The 19,203-nt window shown below is 39.0% G+C and overlaps 1 protein-coding gene across 2 annotated transcripts in view; it reads right to left on the bottom strand.

The window, feature by feature from the left end:
- The window catches only part of PPP2R3B (protein phosphatase 2 regulatory subunit B''beta), a 50,458-nt gene that overhangs the window by 16,805 nt on the left and 14,450 nt on the right, over window positions 1-19,203 (bottom strand). The window contains exons 2-6 of one of the 2 annotated variants that reach the window (XM_088521840.1): window positions 17,586-17,895; window positions 4,074-4,259; window positions 2,124-2,227; window positions 1,433-1,535; window positions 636-710 (exon numbers count right to left, since the gene is read on the bottom strand). In XM_088521840.1, the coding sequence (XP_088377966.1) occupies window positions 636-710; window positions 1,433-1,535; window positions 2,124-2,227; window positions 4,074-4,259; window positions 17,586-17,732 (615 nt within the window). In that variant the 5' untranslated portion in view covers window positions 17,733-17,895. The remainder of the gene's footprint in view (window positions 1-635; window positions 711-1,432; window positions 1,536-2,123; window positions 2,228-4,073; window positions 4,260-17,585; window positions 17,896-19,203) is intronic. The other variant, XM_010217698.2, reaches the window with a different exon arrangement.

Raw genomic sequence — 19,203 nt, forward strand, 5'->3', positions numbered from 1 at the left:
TTCATCTTTTGACTTCAGTGAAACTGGCTGCCCAGTGCACTATTGAGAAAATTTAATGTCACTAACTCCCCTCTTATGTAAAAAATGATTACTTCAGTCACATAACTAAGAGAAATTGAACTTTTCACGCATTAAATCTGTTCAGAAAGAAAATCCTTGGAGAGGAAAACAGTAAGCAGCTTCACTATTATCATTATTTTACTTAATACCGAAATAACCACTTTAATATAGACCTTTCATTCAAAATTCCATTTAATTAATCCCTGGAGTAGGGCCAGGATTCTAAAGAGCACAGTGTATAGCCACAACCAAGTGTTCAAGAGGAGCACAGTCTGTTCTTCATTTAAGGTTCATTAGCTTATTTTACACTCCTACAGTTGACTGTTTCAAAAATATTAAAGTTCAACAAATTTCCTATGTGTTAAGAAAACTATGATTACAGTTTTTATACATAAACACGCATAAATCATATAATAATCACACACATATATATATATGGTTATTTCTTCACAAGATTTCTAAGTCATGTAGAAAATGGGAGCCAGGTATGATGGAGATTTTACATATAGTGACCAATTTCCCAAATTTGCTACTCAGCTAACAAAAAGTAACTTTTCCAAACAGAAAACACTTACTGTGGTGATGTATCGAGAATGAAATTCAGATGCTTCTTTTAAAAAGGAAAGGCCAGGATGACTATTCACCACATCCTAAAAAGCAAGGAAGAGCAGTGCTTCAAACCGTATGCATTAGTATCCATATAAAGTCACCTGCACAGAGAGCACATCTGCTTCCTTAGCCAATACAGATCATATCTAAATACCATCATTATTAATAAGCTCATTTACAGCTTACTTCATGTTTTTAAAAATAAGTGGTGATATTTCCAAAATTATCTTTTAAAAGCTATAAGAATATATTTTAGAAGAATATGCTCATCTGAGGGACTTATGTTTTAAGCTGCCACAGCCATTAGTAGCACACTGCTGTGTCTGACTACAGTCCACTGAAAAACAATTAGGCTTTATTCATTCATTTGGTATGGTTTGCTTCTCTGGGAGGAAGTCCTAGGTCTTGGATTCATCTGCCACTTTTCCCTTGCCTTCCCGAAGATCTCCTTAACTTTAATAGCTTCAACTCCTTTCTAAATCCTGAAGCTTTTCTGACAGGTGAGCTACTCCTCACAAATTTGCAAGCAATTTTAAATAAATGCATGTCACTAGCTTAAAAAAAAAAAAAGAGAGAGAAAAACCCCTCACATCACATAAAATAGTAGTTAACTGTGGTTAGCTGTAAATTAAGTCACCTGTTCGCAACCCATATATTAGCAATGAACATTTTAAATTAAAACTTTGGAAAAGTATGTTTAACTCAAAACAAACAAACTAAAATGTTCTGCCAGGTCATTGTGTGCTTTCCAGTTGCAATTTACTTGTAAAAATGGAATGAAGTCTTCGGGCACCAAGTAGTTGCATCCAGGGTTCATCAGAAGATGGACAAATTTTGCAGCATCATCATAGCAGGTCTGAAGTATTCTGAAATGTAGATGCACACATTTAGTGCTCTACATTGACAGTTACTCATGCAGAACTTATGAAACTGCGACCACAGTATTTAATTCAAAAACTAATTACAAGTGTCAAAGTGCCCTGCAGTTATCTACATAGAACAGGCGAGCACTTGTGACACTTTCTTTGCCATCTAGCTTTCTTATACATTTCTAGGCAACTATGTGGTCTCCTATATTTACATATAAAGGAGGCTGGATACGCAGACTGATTAAATAAAAAGATATCAAGTTAGAAGAGGAAGCAGAACTATGCAGAAGGGAATGCATTTTTCTAGAACATACTTTTGAAGTTAGAATCATAGTTTTTACTTTCTCCATAAACAGTTGTAGTCATTTACCACAAATATTTAAAAACATTAAATTCGTAAAAGTAAGTATTTACTGTGCTTAAAGGGATGAACTATTTACATTTCCCTAGCTACAAGATTGCTGTCAACGCTTGATTGTAGAAAAATGTTTTCTTCCCTTTACAGGCTGGATATCCCTTTCAACAGTTTAGAAAAACACATTTAAATCAAGATATACAGTACCTCTAAAAATGCAAGCCACTTACTTCCGCCACATTGCAACGAATTTATGAACTGACACATATCCTGTTCTTTCACCTCCAGCACAATAAAACAAGGGACCTTTCCAGTAAAGTGGGCATTCGCAAGCCTAGAATTAAAGTGCACATCAAGTCAGTTCATTGATTAATTATGAGGGTTACTCCCTCATTTACAAACTTTTCAAACATTAATTTTTTGTAAGTGTTAAGCAATATCACAGGAGAATAGTTTGTATTGGTGCATATATGCATAGAGGGGTAAAAGTATTTCTAAATGTACAACAACCACAATTTTTTAAAACTGTTTTTGAAACCAACTGTACCCTCCAAAATAGGCAAGTTTAAGCAATTGCTTTAGGTGTAAATCTGAAAGGGGAAAGCAAAGCACCATGCAGTTTTCAGCACGCCCCATAGCTGAACACAGTCAGGTATCTGCTCTCTCCAAGCAGCTGAATAAAGTGCAAGCTAATAGGCTCTGCTGAAGGGCCAGATGTGCTTAAGTTGAGCTCAAGACAGCACCAACTACTACGCACCTTCTGGACTGGAGCAAGTTTGCATTGTTTGGTTCCCAGAATGGCTCAACCTGTCTGCATCCTTGCACTGGGACATGTATCTTCCCTCCAGCTTCCAGCATGGCCAGCAGTGGCCACTTCCTTCGCGCTCTTGGCAGCAGCAACTTCAAAGCTTCAGAGGTCCCTTTCCCCTCAGGGCTGTTTCTCCCTGTTCCAAACTTCCTCAGTCTTAACAACAAAGTAGCATCTCCTGCCCTAACCCAGGCTGCGACTCAGGAGCCACAGACAAACCCGCACCTGAGGATCCCATTCAAGGCCAGGCATATTGTATAATGTACAAAGTTTCTAGAGGAATAGGCACAGTTACTTTTCATCCATTACTTGCATAAAAACAAAGCAAACCAAAACCAAGAATCAACCCAAAAACCGACACCAAAGAAATGTGGGTTTGACAATTGCTCTGCTCAGTCTGAGAGGCTTTAGACCATTCCTGTTTCTGGAGGGCACCTTTTTCACTGAATTATAGATGACTGGCACCCTCCACCTCTTGCTGGAGCACCATTTCCATAGAAAAAGGAACTGTGGAAGGAAAGGATCCAATTATCCAGCTAAATAGTTAAACACTTCTGGTGGGACAAGCCAGGAGTTTCTGAAATCCTAAGTATGCTCTTGAGAAGGTCTTTGTTTCTGTTTTCTAGACTGTGGATTTAACGTGCAAAGTAATGGGAAAAGGAACGAGAACTCAAGATCATGACTTCCAGTGATAATATGTCAAGAGTTGATAGAGTACAACACAACTTAAATTTCCATTTTGTTAAACTAGTTTGTCATGCATCACAAAGTAAAAACAACCCACCCCCTCTTTTCACTCAAGCCTGCCTCCACAACTTTGCTGCCAACCCAGTATTTTATCACTCTACAGTAACTCTAGATTACTGCTTCAATAACCACAGAAGTGCAATGATCCCAAATCTCAAACCATTGTGGATTTCAATGTTTTATAATGGAAGTTCAGGAGGCTTCAGTGCAAAAACACAATTTGCAAATGTTAGTTACGGACATTTTCATAACACAACTAATATACTCTGGAGTCCTGAAACCAAAGCGCAGACTAACAGTGCTTTGCCTGAGGGCTGATCCATCATGTGTGCAGATCATATACTGAGGCCTTCAGCATTTGGCAGTTTAAGCAAACAAAAAATTAGTCAGATTTTGGGTTTTGCCCTGTTCTTTTGGTAAGCCTGACGTAGAGAAGTTTAGGACAGAGTTAATTCAAAGATTTTGCTCACATAGCTGCGCTATCAGTCACACTAAACAAGAAGTCTTACTGATACTACCTTGTAAGAGATGAAAACACAAACTGCAAGAAAACAGAAGACACTGAATTCCTATTTCCATTCCACAGGTTCACAGCACTGAACATAGAAAGCCAGTAAATCCTTACCTTCGCAACTTTCCCCATATCTTCTAAAGTTGCCCTCTCATTTGGAAATTCAGAGAAAGTTCTTTCAATTTTGGAAATCACAGCATCTATATTCACTTTTTCCTTAGGACATCCTCGAGGAAAATAGAAAGTTGGAATGGTCTGACTAAGCGATGGTGGCAAAGGTTCTTCCTTCTTTGTTTGAACCTAAATGAAAAACATGTGACAGACAGGTATAATAAAAGTACTTCTATAGTCATCCTCAGATAAGGACTGAAAGACATCATATTTGAAAGTAAGCTGCAAGAATACCAAACAAAATATTTATGATAGGTTGGTAAAAGCCATCCGAGTCTGTGAGCACCTGGAGCATCATGAGCATTTTCAGAAACTGTCACTTGGAAATCCTTCAAAGATCTTAAAAATGTAGTAATAATGACTTTAGTATTTTACACCATATTCAATTTCAAGACTAACACACAAAACACTGCTTACTAGAGACATCTGACATGCTCTTATTTTACCACTTTCAGTTTAAGGAAAAAACTATTGAACTCCCAGGTTAACAGGTCATGAGGGAATCTGCTTTTAAAATATTTCTAGTTTTACATATTCAAATTTTTGAAATAGTTATAACAACTTTGTATGAGCTGCCGGCTTGTCTAATTTATGATGAAGATGCATGTATTTTTCCAAACCCAAAAAGTAACTTTTCTGAAAAGAAATAATTTCTTCTTCTTCTTCTTTTTTTTTTTTTTTGCACACCACATGAGACACCAGTATCAAGAGCCATTATCTACTTAAATGCAGCTTCTTTAAAGAATTCAGCTTTTACTTAGTTTCAAAAATAAATAAATTAATATGCAAACCAATAAGGCAGAGCAACAAAGACAGCAAGCAAAGTAAGAATAAAATTAGCAGGCAACTCAAAATTTGGAGCACATCATGAGGTTTTCATCCCGAGGCCATATTTGAACATAACAAAGGCTAATGCTATTATGGCTTAGCCTAGGTTTAAATATGCCCAAGATTCTGAATTCATTTCTCTTGTTTGCAATCCAGGTCTGCATCAAAATGTCTACAAAGACACCTACCTCCCTACTAAACTCAAAATCCTTCCTTAAGTCATTGAAAGACTTGAGGGCTTTGAGACAGCTTAAAGCAAGCATTGTGCAGACAGCAAATTTTTAGTTTCAGGACTCCAATCCAGAAGTCTTTACTGGAATAGACAAAATAAAGAAGCCTGAATTGACTGTGTCCCCTCTGCCCTCTCATTTGAGCAGGCGATCATGTTCACGGTTGCTGAGTTCTCTCAGATAAGTTAAATTTAATTTCACAGAGGAAGAAGTTACCTGGAATCTGGGACACTTAGAATCAACGCTTGCAATTCTAACAATCCTGTAAATTAAAACTTTTGACACTTACTCATTAGCTGAAGTCTCATCAGCTGTATCACTAAAATTAGAATCAACAAGGGCACCGTGGGGTATCAAAAGACCTTTCAACTCCAAACTTCCAAACTTTTGCAAAGAATAAAAATATCAACATTTTATTGTAACATTACCATGGGCACTACAAACAATGTATGCAATTGCACTAATTTGCTGTTTAGTTCTCAAAACTGAACTCTGCACATCAGCATTTGATAGAGCCCTTACAGTTATATACCAAAGGATATACCGAATTTATATACCAAAAGGGGAAGTTTTGTATAGCAAAAAGGAATGTTAAACTGCATGGATACCAGTGCCACAGAGCTAGTCTGCTTTTAAGCACTAGTTATCAAATAATCTTTTACTTCATAAATAAATAAAATCAAACTCGTGCGAGTTTGGTGAGGTGAAGGTTTCCTTTGTTTCATTATTTAATGCCCCCTTTATCCTATTTACATCATCTGCCTGGGTAGGGACACTCATAAGAGTTGCTCTGATTGCCACAGAAATTCAAGATTTGTGGTAACAGCTATACTAGCACACACAACTTCCGTGGTTGCTTTTAAAAGGGCTACACAAAGCTTTTTATTATTATTTTTTATTTTTATTAAACACATTTCTTATCTTTTAGTCTATTAGAAACATGTTCCAGAGAGCAGTTATGATGAATAAGCTAAGCTACAGGTTCAGAACTGCTGAAAGAGTCGCACAGGAAAAAATAGCTCTGAGATACAAAAGTTATATTCATATTCAGATTTTGAATTCCAAATGTTTAGTGTAAAAATATACCGTTTTACAATTTAAACCTTAGGTATTTACTGCATTCTAAAAGCAAGTACAGAATGTAAATCTTTTGCTACAAGTTCTGGAAACATTGCGTAGCTCTCTTCATTCTTTACTTTTGAGCTGATCAGCTTGGACTCTTGAGAAGAAGCTTGGGTACCATTTTTGGTACCTTTTCAAAGAATTTGTAATTTCTTCTCCTCAGATATCTATTTTATCCTACTTCTTATTTGACTCATTCAAAGCATGGAGGTGTTCCTCAGAGCGTTTCCTCAAAGGTCAAAGATATACTAGAATCACTGGCAAATACCTCAAAGGAAGTATAAAATTCCTAGATTGTGATTCTTAGTACCAAAACAGTTTTCTGATGCCAGGGTTTAGCTACAAGAGTATCTAGGCCATGCCATGAAACGCCCAAGGGTAGCCCACACGGTACCCCAGTCAACTGAGCACGGTTCTCGCGTCCCTGCTGCCCCCGTGGATGTGCTGAGCACATCAGTGCTTCTTAAGGCCATGAGTGCTCAGGCAGCTGCCCTGTACTGCTGAAGTCACCCAACACACAGAAGCAACCTGTACCAAAGGAGGAAACAAGTTATCCCAAACCATCAACTCTAGCTAACGCACTGTAAAGTTAGCCTGACACCTCCTCTTTCTCCTCACCTTCCCAAGGGTCACGTTTCTTCTCTCAGTCTGAACTCCCAGGTAACAACCAGAAAGCTCCTCCTAGTACCACTGAGCTCCTCCTACTCTCTGCAGTCTGACAAGGGAGAGCAGAATACCAAGGGGCTCAAACTGCTGCTGCTTTCTGCAACTTCATCTAGGTAGTTGCGTAGATGTTCATACTGTGTAGGCGAGTCAACTCTATTATTCCAGAGCAATCAAAGTGCACCAATTCTGTGAGATTAAGTGGTTACGAAATGATTTGGAAACTTCCTGTGCAGAATTTCTTCATTATCAAGAACCGCCAGAAGTCTGAATGGCAAATTTTGAACTGAAGAGCTGCAGCAACAGTTAGCTATTGATTCTCTCTCTAACGGGTCTATTTAGAAAGAGGCCTAAATGGTTGTAAGTTAAAACCTTTAACACTAGTCCCATTAAAATAAACTGCCAAAAGGCATTCGCTTGGTAGGTAAAGAATTCTAGAGCAACTTGCCAAGATATACACAAAAAATAACATACTCGGTGTTAAGGAAAAAGCTTGTAAATAATTCAACTAAGAAGACAAGAGCTACAGTATAAAGATTCAATGACATCCTAACCTTTGAAATAAGTGTACATTAGTATATATTAGTGTATATACATAAAGTATATATTAGGTCCAGAATCAGTAATTTATTTTAAGGTTGCCACTGAGGTTTAGGTTTTATGCTAAAGCTGGAAAGTGAAAGTTCCTCAAAAATGTCTCATTTACGATAATGTATAAAAACTTCCGTAAGACTTGCCTATAAAGAGAATTCAAGAAAACCTCCAACACAACTGGTTTTCATTCCTGACATATACAACCATAATGACTGTCTACACATAATGCAACACATATTTGCCTCGACTTTTATAAATAAGGAAGTGGAAATTTATAAGAAAATTTATATCCCATTGGGGTAATTACTAAAAGAGCAAATTTCCTAATTTATTTTGCTGCTCTCCAGATCCTTCTCCAGTCATTCTCAGGGAACGGAAAATGAAACTATTATTATAATTGCTATATAGCAATATATGAGTAAACAGACCGGTGAATATGGATACACCTCATCCCAAAGGGGCGAGTCTAGTCATCCTGTCTACCTTCCTATAGATAGGGCCAAGAGGTGACTTAACACGGAGCAGCAAACTTGGTTCCAAGCAGAAATGACGGCGGCAGCCGCCTTTAAAGCAAAGCGTCCTCTTCCCTCCCCCTCCTCACTGAAAGGAAGCGTTGACCCTCTGCTGGGGTCCTTGGAGGACGGGATGCATTTCTGGAGCCTGTGGGAGGAGGTGCTCGCTCCCACTTGCTTCCCACCGCACACCCAGGCAAGTCCACAGCTACCTGCAACCTAACATACAGAAATGAGGAGCCCCGCAAGGGAATGGAACAGGAAGCCCAAAACACTATCACTTAAATAGTATTTATGGGAAAACACAAGTTAACTGTTGATGAACTTAATTTACCAATCTAAGCATACTAGGACACTAGTCCATTAACCTAACTTGGTACCTGCATTGTTTTTACATTAGATTATAGAAAAGGTGGGGGGGGAAGGGCTATCTTCATACCGAAGTACTTATGCTGCCTAGTATCTGACAGACAAGGACATTTGTTATGCCTAGTGTTCTGTAAAAGCATTTAAAGCATTAAGAGAGTCAGCCCTTGCTGTATAATCTGATGCAAGTTTCCATAACGATGTTCCTATCAGAAACCAAAAACAAGGGAATACATACAACATGCTTAAGTCAGTAAGAGCAAGAAAATTACACCACAAGTTTATGTCCAACTTTACATTTAATTTTTTACTAAGAAAGAAGTGATATTCCATGATCTCAAGTCAAAAATAGCACTACATACTGGAAAGAGAGAAAGAGAAAAAAACCAACCTATCAAAAAGGTAAAGTTTGTGTAAGGCTTTAGTATTTTTAGACAGGGAATTAACCAAAAAAGTGCTGCAACACATTTTAGATCAGCTTCGCTTACACTGAGTTCAACAGACTCGTTCTTCTATTTCAATGTATATCACATTTTATGCAAATTCCACCTAGGTGCATAATAAGCTAAAAAGATTTTCTGCAAAGATCCAATATTTACCTTTTGAAGCTGAATTGCCCTGCCATTAGTCACTTACTGAGCCTTGCAACAGGAACATGAGACACTGCATAAAGTTCCTTCCTGTGACTGATAAATATTGATTATTGGAGAAAATGAAAGTCAACACTGCATATTTCTGGTCCTGAAGAGCAACAGGGTGGCAGTAAAGAGACATAAATGCTGTTTAACATATGAGCTTAGAAGTCCTAAGCTTATTCTACACTTTTTGTTTTAAATGAAAAACCTCTCATTTACTAAACCCAATAAAATCTCAGAGACCAAAAAAATCAAAATTAAATGATGAATATAAATAATATTATCTGTAAGCAGACTCAAAGTGCTCAATCTTCCAGCCTCTCCACCCTTACACAGCAGTAGTTCAAGCCTGAGCAATAAAGGCTCAAGAATGAGTCTGCTTTAACTCCCAGATGTACAGGAACACCCAGTACTTCCCGCTAGATAAGCAAGTGCCACGATCAACAGGTTTCAAAAAAGATTATGACTTGGAAACACCAGATTAAGAGTTATACAAAGACATAGCTCTTTGTATAAAATAATTATATCTTTCTTGATGAAGGATGCTGACTCATTTGCAAGAAAAAGCCATTTAATTTAGAAAGTCTGTTCCAATATTCCAAATATTCTGGCAGGTTTAAGTTAGGATAACTAAGTTGATTGCCAGAACTTCACTTAGGACAAGCCTAGAAATACGCATCTATAATAGCATTCTTATGCTAAGCAATAGTTTTCTTGACTTTGTGACAGATGTTCAGATTTCAAGGTATCCAATTTTTTAAAAAATGACTTTGTTTTCGGCATCTTAGTTTTCTTTCTTCCAACTAATTTAGGAAGATTTATTGTTAAAAGGATTCACCATGTGCTCACTGTGCCATTTATCCTAGCATGCTTAACAGGATTTTCCTCAGCAAAAGAGGACCCTTTGGCAATTTAAAGCTTTCAAAAGTAGCTTTTGCATCAGTCCTAGTGACAGTGCTAGAGGGTAAGGGATTGCTTCAGGTCACTGAGCTGGCTGAAAAAAAACAAAGGTAAAAATATAAAACCACCTCCCTGCCCTGATCTGTTCTCATCCCATCTCACACAGCTGATCAACACTTCCCAGCGACCTGGTTCTGGTGCTAACAAGGAAGTTGAGAACAACTTTGTAGCAGTAATTGCGACAAACTGAAGTGAGCCTTAAAGCAATCCAAGATCTGGATTCACCACACTGGACTTCTGCAACCAGAAAGCTAACAGAGCTGAGGGGCCAGGCTCAGGGAGACACCTACATAGAATGAAGGCAGGTTAGATACAGGCCCCAGGGCTATGTGCAAAAGCCTCTGCTCTAGCAAGGGCTGCTTCGGCCCCAGGTGCTTCTTCCTACCCTGCACTGCAGTTATTTTCTTTAGTTATTTTCTAGCAGCTGTTTGGGGTGTTCTATAGACCTCATCACACCCGCTCCCCTTCCCTCTCCACAGTAAGACAGAAACATCTATTAGTTTTCACTCTGACACAGTTTTACACAGGCTTATGTTTGCTGTTAGCCTTAATTCAGATGGGTCAAGAGACCATACGCTGCTGTGCGCCTTTTGAGAGAAATAAGGTGTTCGGGAGTTGTTGAACCTGACAAGTGGCAGCAAAGTGCAGTTCCACGAGCAAACCAAAGAGACTCAGTGAGGTTTAGAGCAGATGTGCAGGGTTCAAGTTACAATAAATAAATATCTCAAAGAAAACTCGGAAGAATTGAAAAATAACTTGCAGAAGTATTCAGAGGAAGGGAATGCAATCAGAACTGGAGTTCCAGGACCTAAAAATATGAGTTTCTTATTTGCTATAAGCATACAAAACAGCTGTAAGGATGGCTAACCTTTCAAACGATAATTGGTTTAACTCGGTGCCAACCACAACATGTTCATCAGGTCACAGTTCAGAAGTTCACAATACAGACCTCACAACTGTAAGGACGTTTTTGTCTTATTTTCACTCAAGACAGCAGAGTAGCAAAGAGTTCAACTAACTACTCTGAACTATGTAACAGCCAGGGTATACAAGTGTCCCACAGCTTGCAGCGAAACTGCCGGGGCCCCAGCCAGCATCCGCTCTCTTAAAAGCTCTAGAGGTCTAACTATAGCTTAAAGCATTATTAAAAAAAAAAAAAAAATGCTGTTACTGTCCCAACCAGCAACCCATTTAATTTAACCAAGCCCCACTTGAACAACCTAAGTAAGATCCAGGAGAAAGCCACTGAAGGAAAGTGGCTATATCCAAGTCTAAGTATCGCATGCCAGAGCATGCGAGGTCTGGGCCATTTACACAACCTGTTCAGATTAAGGGACTAATTCTCATGCTTAAGGAAAGTTTTAGGAAGAAACTTTCACTACATCCCACTGCTCACTAAGAAACATACATTTGATGCACAGCATCTTGCACATTAAAACTAAAAATACATCCAAAGCATGTGCAAATGGTTATCTCTGGCAAGACAAATTGTAATGCATACTCATACAAAAGGAGCGTACAATAAATAAGCAAGCACAAGGGAATCTTTCAAATGCTCAAAAGCTGATTTTCACTGGATCAGTACAGATTAACCTCTCCTTGAGAGGAACTTGAGCATCTTTCTTTTTGTGACATCTTACCATAATAAAATGTATTCGCCAATCTCATCATGTTCATCAATACATATGCTGCACTAACAGTAAAGTTTCTGACCTGAATTCTACAGGCTTCAGAAATACCAGGATTCTTGTAATCTGCAGCTTGATATAGTTGACCTAGGCAAGGAGAGAGGGAACTGAAAATGGCAAATGCATATGTTCTGTAAAATACTTCCAAATATGGCTGAGTATATTTTTTGTATGGTTTTGGTTTTCAAATTTAAATAGAGCTTCAGCATCAAAAACATCTTAACTGTGGTTAGGAAGAGTTCCATCATCATTTATAAATATCTTGGTGAAGGGGAAAAGGAAGAGGCAACTCCCCCAAACCATGAACATGAGAGAGAAGGTTGCACCTTACAAGCATGTCCATCAGTAACTTTGTTGACAGAACTTTCACTACAGCTGTTAGAGGTGAGATCCTCCAACAGAGACCAGCAAGAAACCTCTTGCCTCTTCTGCCTGCTTGGCTAATTCATGAAAAAAATGGTACAGGAAACATGGAAAAGAATGCGGAGCTCTTCAGAAAAATCCACCCGGCAGACAAAAGGCAGTCTGTTCTCACAAAAGGCAACTTCCACAGCACTTACCTGTAGTAAGGTGGAAACAGCAGAAAAAATATTTGTACACTGTGAGTTTATCAAACAGCTTCCCTCTTATGGATATGTCAAATCAAATATCCAAGTAGCTAACACACTAGAGTTTCCTATAGTGGCAGTCTCCTCAGCACATACTCTGATGGCAGGAGATCCTGGCAGAGAAGAGGAATATGGATTTAATCTATCATAGAATCATTACCATTGGAAGGGACCTCTAGAGATCATCTAGTCCAACCCCACTGTTCCAGCACATGGCAGAGGATTGCATCCAAGCGGGTTTTGAGTATCTCCAGAGAAGGAGACTCCACATTCCAGCCTTTTTCAGGAAGCCAGCTGCTAGGATTGCCTTTGCACATAATGATCTTAATTTTACACAGCCACTGGACCACACTGGGACTCACTATTTGCAAAGGAGCCATCACTTTCTAAATGGATCATTTAGATAGGGAAAAAACAATAGTCAGTTACGTCATGTGATCCTAACGTTTGTCTACAGAAGCCAATTCTTTGTCAGGAGAGGTTATCACTTAAACATCAGCAGTAACAAGCGGGGCTAAGACACCCACTTTATTCTTATACTTTGTAATTTAATCTCATCATGTTTATAGCAAAACATATTCTGGCCACTAGATTCAGCTGAGCATGAAAAAAATACTTCAGACAAGAAGAACATAAGCAAGCTCAGCCCTGTTATATGGCTGCAGACCCAACAGTTGCAGTAAGCACTCTGGCAGCTCTCCCAGCAAATTCTGATTGGGAAGGTTGTGGGGATAAGAGAGAACAAAACACCACACTCATATGCCACTATTTACCTGAAAAAGTCAAAGGATATTTTATGTGAAGATGGGCCCAACTGATTCAGGCTTTCTAGCATACAAAGTAGTACAGCTGAAATATATAGACCACCTACTATTTAAGTGGCATCAGTGACTATAAAGCTAGAAGTGTGTTAAAGGAGGGAAAAGGCCTAAGAGGTTTTTATTCCAGAAAACAAAGGAAGAAAAAAAATAAAACAAACAAAGAAAAAACTCCCAAAATTAAGACTCTTGAATGTCTAAATTCTTAAAACTGACCTAAACTCTTAAATGAGTAAGTCGAGCTGGCTGGAGGATAACCTTGCGCCACATTAGCAGTTCTGCAAAACCAGGGGCTCTTACACGCCTTTAGCAGAAGTTATGAGCAGCTACGCAAGCTGCTGCCACAGCGTGGTTGCTGCATTTTACATACGTCTCCACAGCACAAGTGGTAGAAAATATCTCTTGCCTGAACTACCCGCAGAGACTAGTTAAGATGTGTTACATTCTGTCTGAAATGTTGACACCGCTCCTGAAAATTGGCCTTATACCAGTTAAAAAAAAAAAAAAAAAAAAAAACACCCACTAACATGAAGTGTCCTCCATCTTTTTCTAGAAAATACTTTTATCTTTTTAAGTATTTATGTACTTGATTAAAAATTTTTATTTAAAAATGGATATCAGGTTTTCCCTCTATGGTGTTAAAGGGTCTCCCCAGGATTTGAAAACAGCCCCCATTGGGTAAGCTAGCTCATCATTAACCACCAATTGCTTTGCAGATCCATGTAGTTTGCTTCACACACGTAGCCACAGAAGCAAACTTTTCAAAGTTAATTTTACCCCAGAAATGAGAATGTTATTGACCTTTGAAGAATCAGGACAACTACAAAATACAAACTACAGCACAACTGCACTCCAGCATAGCACCCACAATACCTACAAGCACTTTTATTCATTGCTGCCTTGAATGTGCCACGCACACACACAAAAAAGGCATTTTAATAACAGAGCAGGGGGAAAATGATCAAGAGGCACTTAGGCTGGGCAGCTTACTTGACTCAGAAGGAAAGCTAATCTTTTGAGCCACTGTGCAGAAGTTGAAGAAATAGTTCACATACAGCTGACATAAATAGCTTGTGTAAGCAGCATTTAGTATCAGTAACAGGTGGTCGTGGAACTGGTAGTTCTCCATTTCCACACTGAGGTGTGACGCATACAACTACAGGGATCACCAAGTGGTAGCAGCAGATCTGGTACTGATATTAAAAAAAAGTTTCGGCTTTTTTTTTTTTTAATATATATCATCTCATTAAAGCTACTCAACATAAATTGATTTGGCTTTAAAAAGAGTCTAGTAGTTTCAAGTTGAAACTGAGTTGTTTTACAAAGCCATGTCAGCTCTTAAGTAGCAAAAATACCTATTTTCCTAGTTTGGAATATGATGTCACATGGCACACAGATGTCATTTACCCTGTTATCATTTTGTTTCCAACTTCGTATATATTCTCTTTATACAGTCTGGGTAATAGTGTCACAGGTGAAGATGCCACCAACTGCTGGGCAAAACACTCTTACTCAGCTCTCAGCAGGTAGGAAACCTTTCTTACCTCACATCTTTAAGTTGCCCATAGAGCTGAGACATGGTGATTCTCACTGCAAGGTTTTAGAAAAAATTGATGAGCCTGATGATAGTGTGTGATGGAAGAGCACCTCTTCCAGTATTACATTTCCAGTTCACTATATTCTGCAATGTTAAATTGTGTATAAAAGATCTCCTTACATCAGTTAAAGAGGGGCATAAAAAGGGATAGTAAAGTTCTGCTCAGAAGTATCTTTTGAATTTTCTTCAATATCCCAAAACAAAGGGTATTTTCATTATTTGAGCATTATTTTACCCTTATTTTGACTGATCTTGCCAGAAAGCCCCGTTTTCCTCAGTTTTATCAATCATCATAGATAAAAGCAACCCCTGAGAAACAGCTTGTCCCACTGCTTTACAGACCAACCTACCCTGCAAACAGTGCTAGTTCAGCGCTATTAAAACATTTTCATAAAACTCCATTTGCTAGACCCTTTTTAACAACGTAGGGGGCTACTGGGGTGGCCTAGCTCTACATAAAAAGCCACTGACTTAGAAGCCCTAGAATGTGTGCAAGACCCAGTCACTCCAGTCAGCTGCAGAGATGTTCAGCCACATGTTATCCTGCCATACCCCACTGGTACTCAGTTTTTATTTTAAGAGTTTGTCTTACCGCACTAAACCTCCCAAGTAAAAAAAAAGGCATTTATCCAACAAGATGCAGCCATTACATTCATATAAAAATGTCTAAATTTAATTTAAGACCAGACAGACTGGCTTCCAATTTTGCTCGATTTTAGCATTCTCATTTTACATCAGATCTGTAAACTGTTCTGCCTGAAAGTCACTATTCCCAGGGAATTGACACACTCTTGTCACTGAACTTCAGCAACTGAGATGAGGGGGGGAAAAAAAATCAAGGTATTTTACAGAAGTCCTAAGCAGTCTTTAGTTTCAACGCAAGATTTCCTCAACAAAGATGACTAGCACTCTGTGAAATGTGTATAACCCATGACACACTATTTGAAATAAACTACCAGATAAAGAATATCAGACCTCCTTCAAGACCAAGAGTTACCAGCACTCATATTTTGCTTTAAGTTAATTTCAAAAGGGTTGTGTTAAAAGTTGTGAAGTAGAATCAAAGCACCATTTGGAGGAAAGCTGAAGTATTTTATCTCTAATTGAGCAAAGATAGATATCTTTCTCTTTCCTTTTAACCCTTTTTTGCCCACAGAACTTTGTCTGTAACACTGATAAGAGTTTTAACATATCTTAATCAACAACTGTCATTTATCCCAAAAGTGCAAGCCTGGTTAAAAGTGAAAAAACATTTGTTCATTTTCTCCACTGTAAACTTGTGGCTGGCAATCTGGTAAAACAGGAACCCCCCTGCAGAGCAGGCAAACTTCCCTCCAAGGTATGCAGCTACTCCTACACAGGCAGCACCGCGCTGAAGCTCAGCACGAAAAGCCTTGTGCTGGGGAAGGACGAGTGCTCCAGCCACCCTTTGGGAAGGGGAGATCCAGGGAAGGGACACAACAAAAGGCAGCGGGTTTGTTTACAACGGGGTGCCACAGCTGGATGAAATTCGCTTCGTCTCGGACGTGCCTAAATAGCGAGTGACACTGCTGCTTTTGGGGACTTGGGGAGCGCTGACATTCCCTCTGTCTGCTGCCAGTAGCAAGCTCCCTTCTCTGTCTCCAGTGTTAAACATGGAAGATTAGATTTATCAAATCCTTCCATTCACAAGGTTACGCCAACTGGACTAAAACTGACAAGCCAGTTTGTGAAGCTGCCTTGCGCAGAGGCACAAACACTCCGTATATGGCTCAGCTGATCCAAATACGGAATATCCATGGAGTAGGTAGAAAGCTAACACATTTTTAGTGCCATGGGGCTCTCTGGCCCACTGTTGAAGGTCACCTGAAAGGGACACTAGCACAGTGAAATCAAAATTAAGTGGCAGGCTATATTTAGAATGATTTTAAAAACCACAAATCCTAAGACAGAGTACTCTGTATCCAATTGCCAAACTCTCCTTAATTAAAAAAGGGTAAAGATGTCATACATCTTTATGTTATGTTTATTATATTCATGTACTAGAATCAAGGTGCATCACACACTTTGATTCATGGTAAGGGTGAGGTAAGGACAAAATTAATGCATTCACATGCCCCCAAAACAGGAAAATTTAGGAGTAACAGGGAAAAGCGAATTCCCTGATCCCACCTATAGAACAGTTGTAAGCTTCCCCTAAAAAATAAAGAAACAAAACCAAAAAACCCGCAGAACTCCTTGGAATTACCACTTTATCAGTAGTTTTCCTACTAATCATTTTAAAGGTTTCTATTTTCAATTATGAGGTCACTTTAAAATGGTGGATTTAACTCACCATTGCAAAACAGCTGAGTGACAGATTTGGGATCAGTGTAGCAAAAACTTATCTAAGCACAAAGACTGAAAAATAACACAGAGGCACTCAAGATCATCAGGTGAGGATGAAGGCATCTTTTAATATGTCCCATTTAGGCTAGTAAAGCTGCAGCCTACTACTTGGCTTTTTTTAATGCCTCATTTCAATAAAATGCAAATTAAGCTCCTTGAAGAAATGCAAGCAGATTATGAACATGCAAATTAAAGAGCCTTTAACAGTCTGATTGCATTAAATGCACGAACTTTCACACGCCCCTGAGCAAACATCATACTTTTCTCTTTGCTACATGGCTCAAAGTGCTTTCGTTGTTTTCGTAACGGTTTGCAGAGCCACCTGCTCAGTTTTCCAAAGCAAAGAGGAACAGGCTATTGAAATACTGCTTAATTGCGAAAGACCTTCCACGTATCTCCTGAAGTTTGGGCTCCTGTGAAGGTATAGCTGACAACAACAACTTAATGACAGAAACTGAAACACAAACCTGGACCTGCTGAAAAGCTTTCAGTCTCTTCTTGAATCTAGATGGTAAAACAAAGTCACATCCTCGAGCCAGCAGTGCCAACTCCTTTCTTAGGTCGGGATCCTGCCGCAAGGAAATCTCCTTTATCCTCATGCTTTCGGATTTCATATACTGTCCCTGTGTGCCAGTGCAGGCACTTGAGTTCCAGTAAATAGCAGAGCTGTTGTATTATCACACAGTGCCACTTAAAGCAGCAGCTGCGCCCGAGGTCTGCGATACTCTCAGCAAGTCAGCTCGGCTTCGCCGGCTCCATACGTTAAAGGGAACTTGGCTGGAACCACAAAAACAGATTGGAAAGTCACTTTGAGGGCCTGCCCTTTTGTACATGCATTCCAACGACCAAATGGGAGAGTAAGGAAAGAAACAAACCTGTTTGGAGAGGCATCTATAAAAGCAGCTTCCAATTTTAAAAAAAGCAAGACTTGTAGGAATGCGGAGAGGCCAGCCCTGGTCATTCTGCAGCTTCCTCCTCCCCCTTTCCCTCCAGCTTTTCCTTCTATCACAAAACACTCACTGTCTAGCTTCAGTGAAGGACCTCGCCAAAGGATAAGGCTTATTATACAGTAATTAAATTCATTTTAAGCTCTTCAGCCCTTTAGCAGGAACCCTATTATATTAGGGAAATGAAGGCGACAGCAGCAGAACAAACTAGCCAAACTTTCAGGGCATGGTTCTTGTTGCTTCATGAAATAAGAGTTTTTTTTTTTTTTTTTTAAAACATTCATCTGAATGTAAGTTATTGTATTGCAAGATTCTGATTCAAGTGCCAAGGCAGAAAGTGCTAACAGAAAAGAGAAGTAAGTGTTACCACAGTGGAATACTATTTTAATCGTGTTTTGCAGAAGAGCAAAAAAAAGCTGTCAGGACATATTTCTTGCGTAAATAGGGTTTTCATAAACATTAACATACAAATATTAGATTGCATACCTATCACATTTCAGTAACACTATCCATTCTGCTCTATTTTCATTTTGTTGAACCTCAAATACACTCTGTGGGGGAGTGAGGCAAAGTTTTAGTCCACAGCAAACACCTTCCCAGAAACAGAAGCCCGATTAGTTTTTGCTGCATTTAAAGTGCCATTCTGCCCTTCCTCTTTTATCATTTTAGTGACGTGAAATGGTAAATGCTGAGATTCTAGCATTTTTAATAGGCATACTTTCGCCACAGTCGACTTTCATAAAGGCTACTATTTTGATGAAGTTATTTCAAATAAAACCATTCAAGTTACACAAGGATGGCAACACTTCAGTTCAAGCTGCAAACCCTCTCAGCACCCCCTTCCCTAAGAGGTTGATACAGCGCCTGCTTAATATCTGTACCTTGTCATCCATGAATGTGCTTACTCGTATACATAAGTGTGGAGAGATGTGGTTAGTCTTAGTCTTTTGATCCCTCATCCTTTATAAAAGGCCACTGTCTTGATTACATAAAGCTGTACGCAACCCAAGAAACACTAACACGACTACTTCACCCCGAGCTCCTGACTGCCATTACTGGGCCACATTATTTCACCCCAGTGTCGTGCTCGTCTGTAATCTTTAGCCCCATTCATCTATTCAGAGCCTTTCTATCATAC

This window comes from Tinamus guttatus, unplaced genomic scaffold, assembly GCF_059628265.1.
Source record: "Tinamus guttatus ecotype Peru unplaced genomic scaffold, ASM5962826v1 Tinamus_guttatus_pri_ptg000134l, whole genome shotgun sequence".
In the NCBI taxonomy this organism is placed as follows: domain Eukaryota; kingdom Metazoa; phylum Chordata; class Aves; order Tinamiformes; family Tinamidae; genus Tinamus; species Tinamus guttatus.